The sequence below is a fragment of the Chiloscyllium punctatum genome, chromosome 8 (assembly GCF_047496795.1).
Source record: "Chiloscyllium punctatum isolate Juve2018m chromosome 8, sChiPun1.3, whole genome shotgun sequence".
Lineage (NCBI taxonomy): Eukaryota > Metazoa > Chordata > Chondrichthyes > Orectolobiformes > Hemiscylliidae > Chiloscyllium > Chiloscyllium punctatum.
In genome coordinates this window covers 40,424,267-40,438,126 of record NC_092746.1, presented here as the reverse complement: position 1 = coordinate 40,438,126, position 13,860 = coordinate 40,424,267, and the positions used below count along the sequence as shown (strand labels likewise).

The following is a 13,860-nucleotide window of genomic DNA, read 5'->3' as shown; positions in this document are numbered from 1 at the left end:
AGAGAGTAAGAGGAGTTAGTTCTGAGAGGATGAGGTGGACAGAAACAGTTGGATGGACATGATACATCCAATAATGAAAGTTGAAGTGCATGAGCTGTGGTAAGATATGTATCTGTAGCAGAGTTAGTAAGTGGTGGTCTGGTGACTGTGAGATGTCAAAGACAAGATGATGGTCGCACTTAGCCTTGTAGAGTTCAGAAGGTCATTGAGCTTCTTCCTGCAACACAGCACATTCCTTTTATTTTGACACACAACATTGACCATGGCTGCTCTGTCCAGATGGACAGTGTCTGGTGGTGTGGCCTTCTTTGGCACTTTGCAGGGAATTTATGGCCTTTCTCTCCACCACCCTATCCATCAGAACCTCCAATAAAACAAGGAACTAGCATCTTCCTGGGCTATGTCCTCAGTTAAAATGTTGGAATACCATAGTGGGAGGGGCAGTTCCTGGCTTGCAGTCTCTGCAGTGATGCGCATCCAAGTTTTAAACATGTGTCTCCCTGGCATGAATGCCAGAAGGTCTGGGTACTGGCAAGCACACTCCCCCCAATCCCCACCTCTGGCCATTCATTTCCACAGGAAATATGGTGAAGATCTGGGTGCATGATTAATGAGATGACGATATAGGATTGTGTGACTCAAGTTGCTGTGAACCAAATTGGATCGACCGCCATGAATTTCACACGACGAAACACAAACTGGAAATGGGAACATTCTGCTCTATCAATGTATCTGCAGAATGAACTGTTGAGTATGGCACCTGTCACAAATACTTACCAATCATTTAAATTCTTCACTTGGCCTCTCCGTCATAAAAACATATATAAAAGTTTGAACAATGATGAAAGAGTCTCACATATGCAAATTCACTTTATATTATTGGAGTAAGATGTAATGATTTGTTAAAGATGTTCTGTTTGTTTAATTACTCACCAACAAATGTCCTCTTTCGGATCTGTACTGTACTACAGTCACCAGTGCAGGCTGAAAATTTGGACCAGTTGGTGAAGAGGCAGTCATCCTGGCAGGGCAATTGACAGTGTTGTGTTAAAGGTGGCATTGTACCGGCCCACTTCAGGCAATTATTAATATCCACTTGACCACCATCTTGCTTGCGACATGATATTGCTAAAAACAGAAGAAATTGTATTGCATAAAAGGCATGGACTGTTTAAAATTTTAGCCTGATTAGTTGAAAGCACAAAAATATTTCCAAAAGAAACTTATCATGACAGTTTAGTTTATGGAACAAGGCTGAAAAGTTTTGCAAGATCACAAATATAGGCATGGAGATCATGCGATAGAAAGGTTAGTAATGGCTTACATCAACTCCAGCCTCTCACATTGCCTTGCTCTGCTACAATTCACCTACCATCACAATAGGTCCATGGCAGATGCCTCCTCCCTGGCCCTACACTCATCTCTGAAACATCTGTATAACAAGGACACCTACGGCAGACACCTATTGATTTTAGCTCCACCGTCAACACAACAATTCCAATAAAACTCATCGCCAAACTCAAAACCTAGGACTCTGCTCCCACCCTTTGCAACTTCATCCTCAACATCCTGACCCGCTGTACGCAATCAGTAAGGACAGGTGACAACACTTGCTCCACCACAATCCTCCACATCACTGCCCCACAAGGCTGTGTACCCATCCCCTGACTATATTCCTTATACACTCACAACTGCATGGACAAATTCAGTTCTAACTAGGATTACAAGTTTGCGATTGACACCACTGCAGTGGTTGGATCTCAAACAATAATGAGACAGAGTACAGGAAAGAGATAGACAGATTAATGGCATGTTGTAAGGACAACAATTTCTCCATCAGTCAGCAAAATGGGGAGCTGGTCATCAACTTCAGGAAGTGAAGTGGAGGACACGCCCCTGTCTGTATCAATGGTTCTGAGGTGGAGGTGGTTGACAGCTTCAAGTTCCGAGGAGTAAATATCACCAACAATCTATCCTGCTCCATCCATGACAATGCTACAGTCATGACAGCACACCAATCCCTCTACTCCCTCTGAAGGCTAAGAAAATTCAGCATGTCCACAACGATTTGTACCATTTTTTTTGCAGATGCATTGGAGAACTGCCCTGCCCAAGACTGCAAGAAATTACAGAGAGTTGTGAACACTGCCCAGTCCATCACAAAAAAACAACCTTCCTTTCAGTGACTCTACCTACACTTCCCGCTGTCTTGGGAAAGCAGCCCACATAATCAAAGACCCCTCCCACCCAGGTTATACTCGCTTCCACCCTCTTCCAACGGCAGAAGGTACAAATGTTTCAAAACACATAAGCACAGATTCAAGAACAACTTCTTGCACACTATTATCAGACTTATGAATGCACCTCTCATATATTAGAGTTAATATTTCTCTGCACCTTCTCTGTAGTTATATTCTGCATTCAGTTCTATTACCCTGATGTACTTATGTAAGGTATGATTTGTCTGGTTATAATGCAATACAATATGTTTCACTGTATCTTAATACAGGTGACAGTAACAAATCAAATCAAATCAAAGCACATCATGATGCTCATGATGTTGCCTTTCCTTCAATAAGTAGCATTCAAACTTCATACTGCCTGCTTATTTTAGTGAGCATACTGCTGGATGGACTTTGATATTCAATACTATTCACTTGTTCCAAACACGAACATCTGATAGCTGTGCTATTTGTAAGAGCAAAGAAAGCAAACTTGACGTCAACATTTTCTAGTAAGGGATACACACTTGACCTTCAGCTGAAATATCTCACTAGCTAGGATGAGTTCAGGCGGGCACTGGATCATGCTCTAAATGTGAGATTCCCTGAGGAAAGCCACAAGAATGGTACGACTTGTGGATTAATAACAGGTAGAAACAGCAGGATTTATAGCAGAAGACAGGGAAGTGGCGAGAACTAAACAATTAGTTTGTGCCTGTCTTCACAGAGGAAGCTACAAGAAACCTCCCAGAAATATTAGGCAACCAGGGGATTTATGAAACTGAGGAACTGAAAAAAAAAGTAACATCAATGAAGAAGCAGTACTAGAAAAATTAATTAGATTGAATCCCCTGTACTGGAGCAGCAATACCCCGAGACTGCTGAAGGAAGTGGCAAGAGAGACAGTGGATGCTTGGTGGTTACCTTTCAACAATCTCTAGATTCTGCAAAGATTCCTGCAGACTGAAAATGTAACCCCATTGTTTACGAAAAGAGGAAGAGAATGAATTGAAAAAAAAATTCTCTAGTTTGACGTCATTTTTAGGGAAAATGTTATAATCTAATATAAAGGAAGTACTCATGAATTTATAAAATGGAAAGCATGCTTGATTAACCTTTTGGAGTTCTGTTGAGGACTTTACTGGCAGCATAAATAAAGGAGAATGAGAAATGCGTTGTATCTGGATATTCAGAAGGCCTTTAATAATAAGATCACAGAACATAGAACATAGAACAATACAGCCGACCAGGTCCTTCGGCCCTCGATGTTGCGTCGACCTGTGAACTAATCTAAGCCCATCCTCCTACACTATCCCATCATCATCCATGTGTTTATCCAAGGATTGTTTAAATCTCCCTAATGTGGCTGAGTTAACTACATTGGCAGGCAGGGCATTCAACACCCTTACCACTTTGAGTAAAGAACCTGCCTCTGACATCTGTCATATAACTATCACCCCTCAATCTGTAGCTATGCACTTCGTACAAGCTGACATCATTATCCTAGGAAAAAGATTCTCACTGTCCACCCTATCTAATCCTCATCATCTTATATGTTTCTATCAAATCCCCTCTTAGCCTTCTTCTCTCCAATGAGAACAGACCCAAGTCTCTCAGCCTTTCATCATAAGACCTTCCCTCCAGACCAGGCAACATATTGGTAAATCTCCTCTGCAACTTTTCCAATGCTTCCACATCCTTCCTGTAATGGGGCAACCAGAGCTGTACACAATATTCCAAGTGTGGCCGCACTAGAATTTTGTATACTTGCAGCATGACATTACATCACCAGAACTCAATCCCTCTACCAATAAAACTTAACAGATTGTATGTCTTCTTAACAGCACTATCAACCGGGGTGGCAACTTTCAGGGATCTATGTACATGGACTCCAAGATCCCTCTGCACATCCACACTACCAAGAATCTTTCCATTGACCCAGTACTCTGCCTTCCTGTTATTATTCCCAAAGTGGATCACTTCACATTTATCTGCATTGAACTCCATTTGCCACCTTTCAGCCCAACTCCAAGTTTATCCAAGTCGCCCTGCAACCTGCAACATTCTTCCACACTGTCCACTACCCCACCGATTCTACTGTCATCTGCAACCTTACTAACCCATCCACTTATGCCTGTGTCTAAGTCATTTATAAAAAATGACAAACCGCAGTGGTCCCAAAACAGATCCTTGTGGCACATCACTAGTAACCGGATTCTAGGCTGAATACTTTCCATCAACCACCACTCGCTACCTTCTTACAAAAAGCCAGTTCCTAATCCAAACTGCTAAATCACCCTCAATCCCATGCCGCTGCATTTTCTTCAACAGCCTACCATATGGAACCTTATAAAATGCTTTACTGAAGTCCATGTACACCACGTCAACTGCCCTATCCTCATCCACATGCTTGATCACCTTCTCAAAAAACTCAATGAGGTTTGTGAGACATGACCTGTTCTTGACTATCTGTCTGTCTGTCTCACTATCTGCGTCTCTCTCTCCCCCACCCCAGATCAGTCTTGAACACACAATCTCTGGCTTCAGGAACCAGTACCTTATCTGTTAGGCCACGGTGGGATCTCACATTGGAGGTTGGTAAATAAATTTGGATCGCACGATTGAGGGGAGTGTACCAGTAAGAATTGAGAATTGGTTAACAAACAAAAAGCTGAAATAAATATGTCATTCTCAGGATCTCCTCTTAACCTTCATCTCTCCAAGAAGAACATGTGATATCAAATAACAGTTTGAGGCATCAGATGCCATAAAGGCTATACCACTAACAAAATTTCAGCAATAGTCCTGAAGATTATGTTCCATAACTTGCCTGACACCTAACAAACCTTTTCCCATGCAGCTACAACACGGCTATCTACCTGATAATGTGACACATTGCCCAGGTATGTCCTCTGCATAAAAATAAGGACAAATCCATCCTGACCAACTGCCACCCCATCAATCTCCTCTCGACCATCAGTAAAGTGATGCAAAGTGCTACTTACAGTGTTATCAGGCAGCATCTGCTCAGCAGTGACATGTTCACTGATGCTCCATTTGGGTTCTGCCAGAGCCTCATTATAACCTTAGTTCATTCTGGCCTTACTATCGTCTTGTTTTACACTTGGACAAAAGAGCTGATTTCCAGAGATGAGGTGAGAGTGATTGCTTTTGACATCAAGGCTGCATTTGACTGAGTGTGATATCAAGGAATGCTAGCAAAACTGAAGTAAACGCTAGCAAAATTGGGATCAAGGAAAGTTAGCAAATGGGATTACATTAATATAGGATATCTGGCAAGCATGGACAAGTTGGACCGAAGGGTCTGTTTCTGTGTTGTACATCTCTATGACTCAAAGAACACTCTCAACTTCCCCATTCTATTTTCATAATGGAAGTCCCTCAAGCCAGGAATCCTTTTTGTACATTGCTTCTGCACACATTGCAACATTTTTACATCCTTCTTTAGGTGTATTAGCCAGATCTGTACATAATACTCCAGTTGATGCATTGTAAGTGTTATGTGTAAGATCAGCATAATGTCCTTGCTCTTGTATTCTATGCATCTATTAATAAAGCCCCAGATTCTACCTACTCTATTAATTAATCTCTCCACCTCTCTTTCCACTTTCAGTAATCTACGCACATTTAGACATAGATCTCACCACCTTAAGTAGTGTACCTTTTTTTATTACATGTCCATACTCTTCTTACAAAAATGCATCACCTCCTGGACTCACAGAGATGTACAGCATGGAAACAGATCCTTCGGTCCAACTAGTCCATGCCACCCAGATATCCTAAACAAATCTAGCCCCATTTGCCAGCATTTGGTCCATATCCCTCTAAACCCTTCCTATTCATATACCTATCCAGATGCCTTTTAAATGTTGTAATTGTACCAGCCTCCACCACTTCCTCTGGCAGCTCATTCCATTCACATACCACCCTCTCCTTGAAAACACTGCCCTTACATCCCTTTTAAAACTTTCCCTTCTCACCTTAAACTTATGCCCTCTAGGTTTGGACTCTCCCACGCCAGGGAAAAGACCTTGCCTATTTATCCTATCCATGCTCCTCATGATTTTATAAACCTCTATAAGGTCACCTCTCTGCCTCCAACGCTCCAGGGAAAATAGCACCAGTCTATTCAGCCTCTCCCTATAGCTCAAATCCTCCAACCCTGGCAACATCCTTGTAAATCTTTTCTGAACCTTTTCAAGTTTCACAACATCCTTCCTATAGCAGGGAGACCAGAATTGCCCAAAATATTCTAACAGTGGCCTAACCAATGTCCTGTGCAGCTGCAACATGACCTCCCAACTCCTATACTCAATGCACTGACCAATAAACGCAAGCATACTAAACACCTTCTTCACTATCCTATCTCCCTGTGACTCCACTTTCAATTTTGTATCCATGTTACTACTGTTCTTTTTATTCCATGAACCATATGTTTTTTCACAAGTTGTTGTGTGGCACGAAATCAAATATTTTCTGAACGATCACACAGAATAAATCAATAGCATTACCCTCATCAACTTTTTCTGGTACTTCTTCAAAAGCCTCCAGCAACTCAACTTTTTCAGATGACTATCCCAAGTTATTATTTCTCCACCATTTAAGATAGACTGATTCGCTGCTGACTGATATGACATACTGAGTTTGGTCACAAAACTAGCTGGACATTGAGGGAATGGTAACATTTGCAACTACAGTAAATCCCTGAATTTATGTGCAGACCCGGCGAAGCCACATGTGTGTAGTCAATAGTATCCGACACCACAGACAGGGAAGCCTAATATTCTGGCAAAGCTGCCTGCTTCTCTCTGAAAAATATGAAATCCATGTATCCTCCTCTCTCTGCATACTGAACGTTAAGCAGTTCCCGCATAATGGCGGATGATGTAGCGAGAGATGTTAAAGAGGCCGCTTGCTAAAACCTGGTAGGATCCACTCACAAAGAAATTAATGTCCTTTACTAGCAATGATTACTTCAGCCTATTGTGAGGGTGCAGTTCGATTTATAACCAGTGGCAGATTTCATTGAGCAAGTCCTTAGAGATGCTGAAACATTGTCCATACTGTTTCTCATTAAGGGTGATGTTGGAAAAGTGCCAATTGAAGATATTGATGAGTACACTCCTCCCCTTCCTCTTCCTTCTTTGAGCAGCCTGTCTTCATCTGTGTTACCTCCACTGACTCTCTCTATCATGATGGAGGCCAAGGAGGTATATAAACTACTTCACCCTTGATAGAGAGCACATGGTCTGAACAGAGCATTGAATTGGGAACCATGGTTTTGAGCACATGCCTGCTACTGCCCTGTAAACATGAACCACTTTGAGTAGCAATACAAGCCTTCATGTAGCCTATTAACTCAGTAAATGCCTGTAGAAATCAAAGAGCAATTAATCTGGAAATACTCAATGATCTCTTAGAAATCTCCAATGGGAGGAACCCTGATCAAACAGGCAGTCTCACCACACACAGGGGAGGCACGGGATACTGGTAAAATGCCAAAAGGGGGGAAGTTTAACCAATACTGGCTAATTAATTACTTGAACTCTGCCTTCCTACAGCAAGGAACAACGCAATTGCCATTCCGACATAAACACCATGGCAGTTGGAGAAGTTAGGATTCCTTCTCATGCCTTTTGCTATCATTTTAACATTCCTCCTGCTTCCTTGTCTGTCTCTAGGAACTAAGGAAATCCTAGCCACAGTTTATTGGCAGACTTGATCAAGAAGCTTAAGGTGAAGGAACCCTTAGGAAACAGTGATCATAATATGATTGAATTTACTCTGCAATTTAAGAAGGAGAAAATAGAACCAGTGGTAATGGTATCACAACTGACTGGGAGAGGAGCCTAGCAGGAAACACAATGGAACAGCAATGGCAGGGGTTTCTGGGAGTAATTCAGGAGACAAGGCAGAGATTTATCCTGAGGAAATAGTAGCATGGTATAGGGAGAATGAGGTAACCATGGCTGACTGGGAAAGTCAGGGATAGCATAAAAGCAAAAGATAAAACATAGAATGTGGCGAAGGGCAGTGAGATTGGGAAGCTTACAAAGACCAACAGACGGCAACAAAAAAAATTAAGAAGGGAGAAGATTAAATATGAGGGTAAGCTCGCCAGTAATATAAAGGAAGACTGTAAGAGTTTCTTTAGATATAGAAAGGGCAAAAGAAAGGAAAAAGTGGACATTGAGCCACTGGAAATTGACACTAGAAAGATAGTAGTGAGGAACGAGGAAATCGCTGAGACACTGGCTAATTACTTTGTGTTAGTCTTCATGGTGGAAGACATAAGTAATATCCCAAAAATTCAAGAGAGTGAGCAGGCAGAGCAGACTATGGTGGCCAATACCAAGGAGAAGATGCTAGAAAAACTAAATGGTCTGAAGGTGGATAAATTACCTGGACCAGATGGACTACACCCTAGAGTTCGAAGGGAGATAGCTGAAGAGATAGGGAAGGCATTAGTGGCAATCTTTCAGGAATGGCTAGAATCAGGCAGGTTACCAGAGGACTGAAAAATCCATAACTTGACACCCCTGTTTAAATCGGAGTAAGGCAAAAACCAGAAAATTACAGACTGATTAACCTAATCTCGGTCGTGGGTAAGATCCTGGAATCCATGGTGAAGGTTGAGATTTCTGAAGACTTGGAAGTATATGATAAAATAAGACAAATTCAGCATGGTTTCAACAAGGGGATGTCATGCCTGACAAATCTGTTAGATTTCTTTGAGCAAGTAATGAGTGGGTTAGACCAAGGAGAACCAATGGATGTTATCTGCCTGGGCTGCAAGAAGGCCTCTGACAAGGTGTCACACAGGAGGCTACTAAGTAAGATAAGGGCCCATGGTGTTAGAGGCAAGGTGCTAGCATGGATCAAAGCTTGGTGGTATGGTAGAAAGCAGAGAGTGGGGATAAAAGGGTCCTTCTCAGGATGGTAGCCGGGGACAAGTGGTCTTTCACAAGTCTCAGTGTTGGGACCACAACTTTTCACTTTATATATTAATGATCTAGATGAAGGAACTGAGGGCATTCTGGATAATTTTGCAGATGATACAAAGATAGGTCAAGGGACAGGTAGAATTGAGGAGGTGGGAAGGCTGCAGAAGGATTTGGACAGATTAGGAAAGTGGGCAAAGAAGTGACAGATGGAGTACAATGTGGGAAAGTCTGAGGTCATGCACTTTGGTAGAAAGAATAGAGGCATGGACTATTTTCTAAATGGAGAGAAAATGCAGAAGTCTGGAGTGCAAAGAGACTTGGGAGTTCTAATCTACGATTCTCTCATGGAAAACTTGCAGGTTGAGTTAGTCGTTAGGAAGGCCAATGCAATAATGGCATTTATTTTGAGAGGATTTGAATATAAAAGCAGGGATGTATTTCTGAGGCTTTATAAGACTCTGTTCAGGCCACATTTGGAGTATTGTGTGCAGTTTTGGGCCTCCTATCTCAGGAAGGATGTACTGGCTCTGGAGCGTGTTCAGAGGAGGTTCACGAGAATGGTCCTAGGAATGAAAAGCTAGACGTATAAGGAATGTTTGAGGACTCTGGGTCAATACTCCGTGGAGTTTAGAAGGATGACAGGGATCAAATAGAAACATACAGAATATTGAATGGCCTGGACAGAGTGAATGTTGGGAAGATTGGTAGGAGAGATTCAGATCCAAGGGCACAGCCTCAGAGTAAAGGGAAGACTTTTTAGAATGGCGATAGGGTGAAACTTCTTCAGCCAGAGAGTGGTAAGTCTATGGAATTCATTGCCACAGAAAGCTGTGGAGGACAGGTCATTGAGTATATTTATGACTGAGAGAGATAGGTTCTTGACTGTAAAGGGGATCAAGGGTTACAGGGATAAAGTGGGAGAATGGGGTTGAGAAACATATCAGCCATGATTAATGGTAGGGCAGACTCCATGGGCTGAATGGCCTATTTTCTGTTAGTATGTCTTCTGGTCTGATAGTGTTTATATGAAATTTTAATTGGCTCAAGAAGCTTTAGATGAAAACAAGGGGGGGGGGGTGCACAGTGGCTCAGCAGTTAGCATTGCTGCCTCACAGGACCAGGGACCCAGACTCAATTCTACCCTTGGGTGACTGTCTGCGTGGTGTTTGCACATTCTCCCTGTGTCTGTATCGGTCTCATCGGGTGTTCTGGTTTCTTTCCACAGTTCAAAATTGTGTAGGTTAAGTGGATTGACCATGCTAAATTGCCAATAGTGTCCAGGGATGTATAGGTTGGCTGGATTAGCCATGGGAAATGCAGAGTTAGGGATAGGGTATGGGGGGCGGTGAGTCTGAGAGGGATGATCTTCAGTGAGTCAGTGTGGACTGGTTGGACCAAATATTTTCACACTGTGAGGATTCTAAGATATGCAAATAATAGCAAACTTATCAATTTCAAAGCCAAGCCAATGTGGAAAAGCAATTGGAATAAGCTATCAGAAAAGTGGCTATAGAGGTTATATGGTGGCTTTTGTAATGTACTATTCAGTAATCACATGCAGTATCAATTATAGCCTGGTCAGCAGCATCAGAACGTACATACTTGCACTGGGAAGTGTGTATATAACAAAATGCAAAAGGGGTAGTCCATGAGGGTAAATCAGAGAAGCTCATGGCCTATAGTTAAAGGAATTGATATGAATTCTTTGCAAAGTATTAGAATGCATTGAAATAGCATAACCATTATTTATATTGGAATTTCCCTGGCAATTCTCTGAATTATCTTTGTTATGTGAAAGTCAAGTGTTGGAATAGGACTGAAGTAGAACAGGACCAAAATGACAGCCTCACAGTTTTCTTAAAAGAGTTTGGAATGAGAGTAAGCTGGAGATGTAATGAAAAGGCACAGCAGGAAAGCTGAAGAGAAGGAAAGGCTGACCAATGCGAGAGAAGTTATTTAAAACCACGTGGAAATGTTAAGCAGGTTTGAATTATAAGAGAAAAATACCAATACTACAAGACTTTAAATTCAAAAATGTAACTTCTTTTGAAGGAAGGGAGACAAAAATTAGCATGCCATTGGCGATGAAAGAAATTTTATAGTGTCACTTAGAGGTAATTAACAGTCAATGCATGGAGACACAAGTATACTTAATAGTGATCTTGTAAGAGAGAGTGAATAAAATTAACAACCAGACTTTCTGATTAGGAAAAAACACTGCCATATTCTTGACAGAAGTCACATACAATTACAAATGTCAAAAGAATGTGAATTTTTGACACTGCTAGGTCCATATGGATGATTGAGTGTACTGGTTTTAATAATATTTTAATAATATTAGACCATCTTATGAGGGATTGAAAATGGGTATTCAAGACCAATTTGATTTTTCCAGTTCAGCAGGTTAATGGGGCAATAATGGCACTAATGTGGGATGATAGAAAGATTGCTAGCAAGACATAACTCGAGGTGAGTGAGGAACGAATGCAAATCAGCTGAGGGAAAAGGGAACAAAGATAATGAAAGAGGGGTTAATTTTGCCTTTTGATGACAGGTTAAATGGTACTAGTGAATCAGTCACCCGTTATAAATTTCTCCTGATTTTCATTTTTATTGAAGTCTTTGTTTTTCTCCTGAGCAGTGTGAGTAAGATTAACAATTGGTGGAGGACTGCAACTTTCATAATGCTTTTTGTGAAGGCTTTTTTTTGGAGAAGCTTAAATAACATTTCAAAATAGATATTATCGATAAATTTCAGCTGCTGCTATCATAGAATTTATTTCTGAAAGACAAATAATGAATGCGGTATCATAGAGTTTATTTCTTTAAGATAGATAATGAATACAGTATCATAGAACGTTTTCCGTATAGGAGCTGGGACATCTTGTTGAGCTTATACAGGATATTGATGAGGTCTCTTCTGGAATATATCTGTTCTAGCCACCCTGTTATAGGAAGGATATTATTAAACTGAAGCTGGTTCAGAAACGATTTACCAGGATGTTGCTGGGAATGCAGGGTTTGCGATATAAAAATAGAAAGGAAAGGTCGGGACTTTTTTCACTGAAGCACAGGAGTTTGAGGGGTAAACCTATTGAGGTTTATAAAATCACGAGGAGCATAGATAAGCAAGGGTCTTTTCCCTAGTGTGGGGGAATTCAAAACTAGGTGAGAGGACAAAAAAACTTAAAAAGGACAGGAGGGGTTTTACACAGTAGCTCAATTGTGGAATGAAATGCCAGAGGAAGTGGTGATACAGGTATTATTATATTTTTTTTAAAATTTGGATAAGTTCGTGAAGGGAGGGAGATGGGCCAAGCACAGGCAGATGGGATTGGTTTAGTTTGGACACATGATCGGTGTGGACTGGTTGGGCTGAAGGTCTGTCTCTCTGCTATAGTAATGTGACTCTAAACTTAAATTGAGGCAGTCCTAATGCTGATTTTTTTTAATTGTAAGTTTCATTTGAAAGTTGATGTCATTATATAAATATTGAAGAAAAGGAACAACTCATCGTTTACAATTCAATTTTGCTTTTAAAATTTTGACAAATGTAACCTTAAGCTATCTCACAAGCGATCAGAATCAGACTAAATGATTGAGAAGCAATTTTCCTCTGACAAAACTCGTAATGATATTTATTTTAAAGCAGTTGTTATGAAATGTGGATTTGTGAGAACCAAAGAGCTTCACAGGGCAGGAAACAGGAAGCTGGGTGGTAAAAGTTCATCTCTATGGGCTACTTAACAGGCCGGAAGCTTTCTTGGGCGACATATTCATAGCATAGACTCTCTCATGCAAACTGTGCCATGAGCAACCTGTTGTTTACAACATAAGGGAAGCACTGAAAATATTGTGCCTTTGCGTCAGATCAAATCCTTACAATGAACAAAAACTTCCAGATGATTGTGTTTGCTCCAGATTTCCTTTGGGAAAACTTGATTTTATGTCAATATTCTTAAGCAAGATTACCCACATCAGTCTTGTTTGCCACATTTTTTACATTTTTCATTCTGATTTTCTTCCTTCTTCCCTTTACTCCTGCTGTGTTAATATTTCATGATACTGATTACTCTCCAAAATCTTACTAACATTTCATGAGTTCTCTTTAACAGTAAACAACAAGCTATGCAACTGTGAGGCCATAATTTGTCAATCCAATCCTTTCCTGAATTCTGGTGTGGACACATATATACTGTTCAGCAAAGGTCACTGGTATTAATAGCAATGAGAATCATGACAGCCAAGAAAGAGGACATTTAGGACTGCCTCAATTTAAGTTTAGAGTCACATTACTATAGCAGAGAGACAGACCTTCAGCCCAACCAGTCCACACCGATCATGTGTCCAAACTAAACCAATCCCATCTGCCTGTGCTTGGCCCATCTCCCTCCCTTCACGAACTTATCCAAATTTTTTAAAAAATATAACAATACCCGTATCACCACTTCCTCTGGCATTTCATTCCACAATTGAGCTACTGTGTAAATGTCCTCTTTCATGCATGTGCTTCTGTTGGCTCCTCAACTCTACTCCCACTCCTAGAGTAAACACTTCAAAGGATACCCTCAATGCTTCTTTTAAAAAGTACACCAGCCTCATTGACACCTGGGAAACCATGGTGTAGGACTTCTCGAAGAGGAGGAAAGGCATCTGGGAAGGATCGATACATC

General features: G+C 41.1%; 1 protein-coding gene across 1 annotated transcript in view; it reads right to left on the bottom strand.

The window, feature by feature from the left end:
* The window catches only part of LOC140480487 (thrombospondin type-1 domain-containing protein 7A-like), a 391,066-nt gene that overhangs the window by 70,304 nt on the left and 306,902 nt on the right, over window positions 1–13,860 (bottom strand). The window contains exon 12 of the mRNA XM_072575404.1: window positions 934–1,128. Within this exon, the coding sequence (XP_072431505.1) occupies window positions 934–1,128 (195 nt within the window). The remainder of the gene's footprint in view (window positions 1–933; window positions 1,129–13,860) is intronic.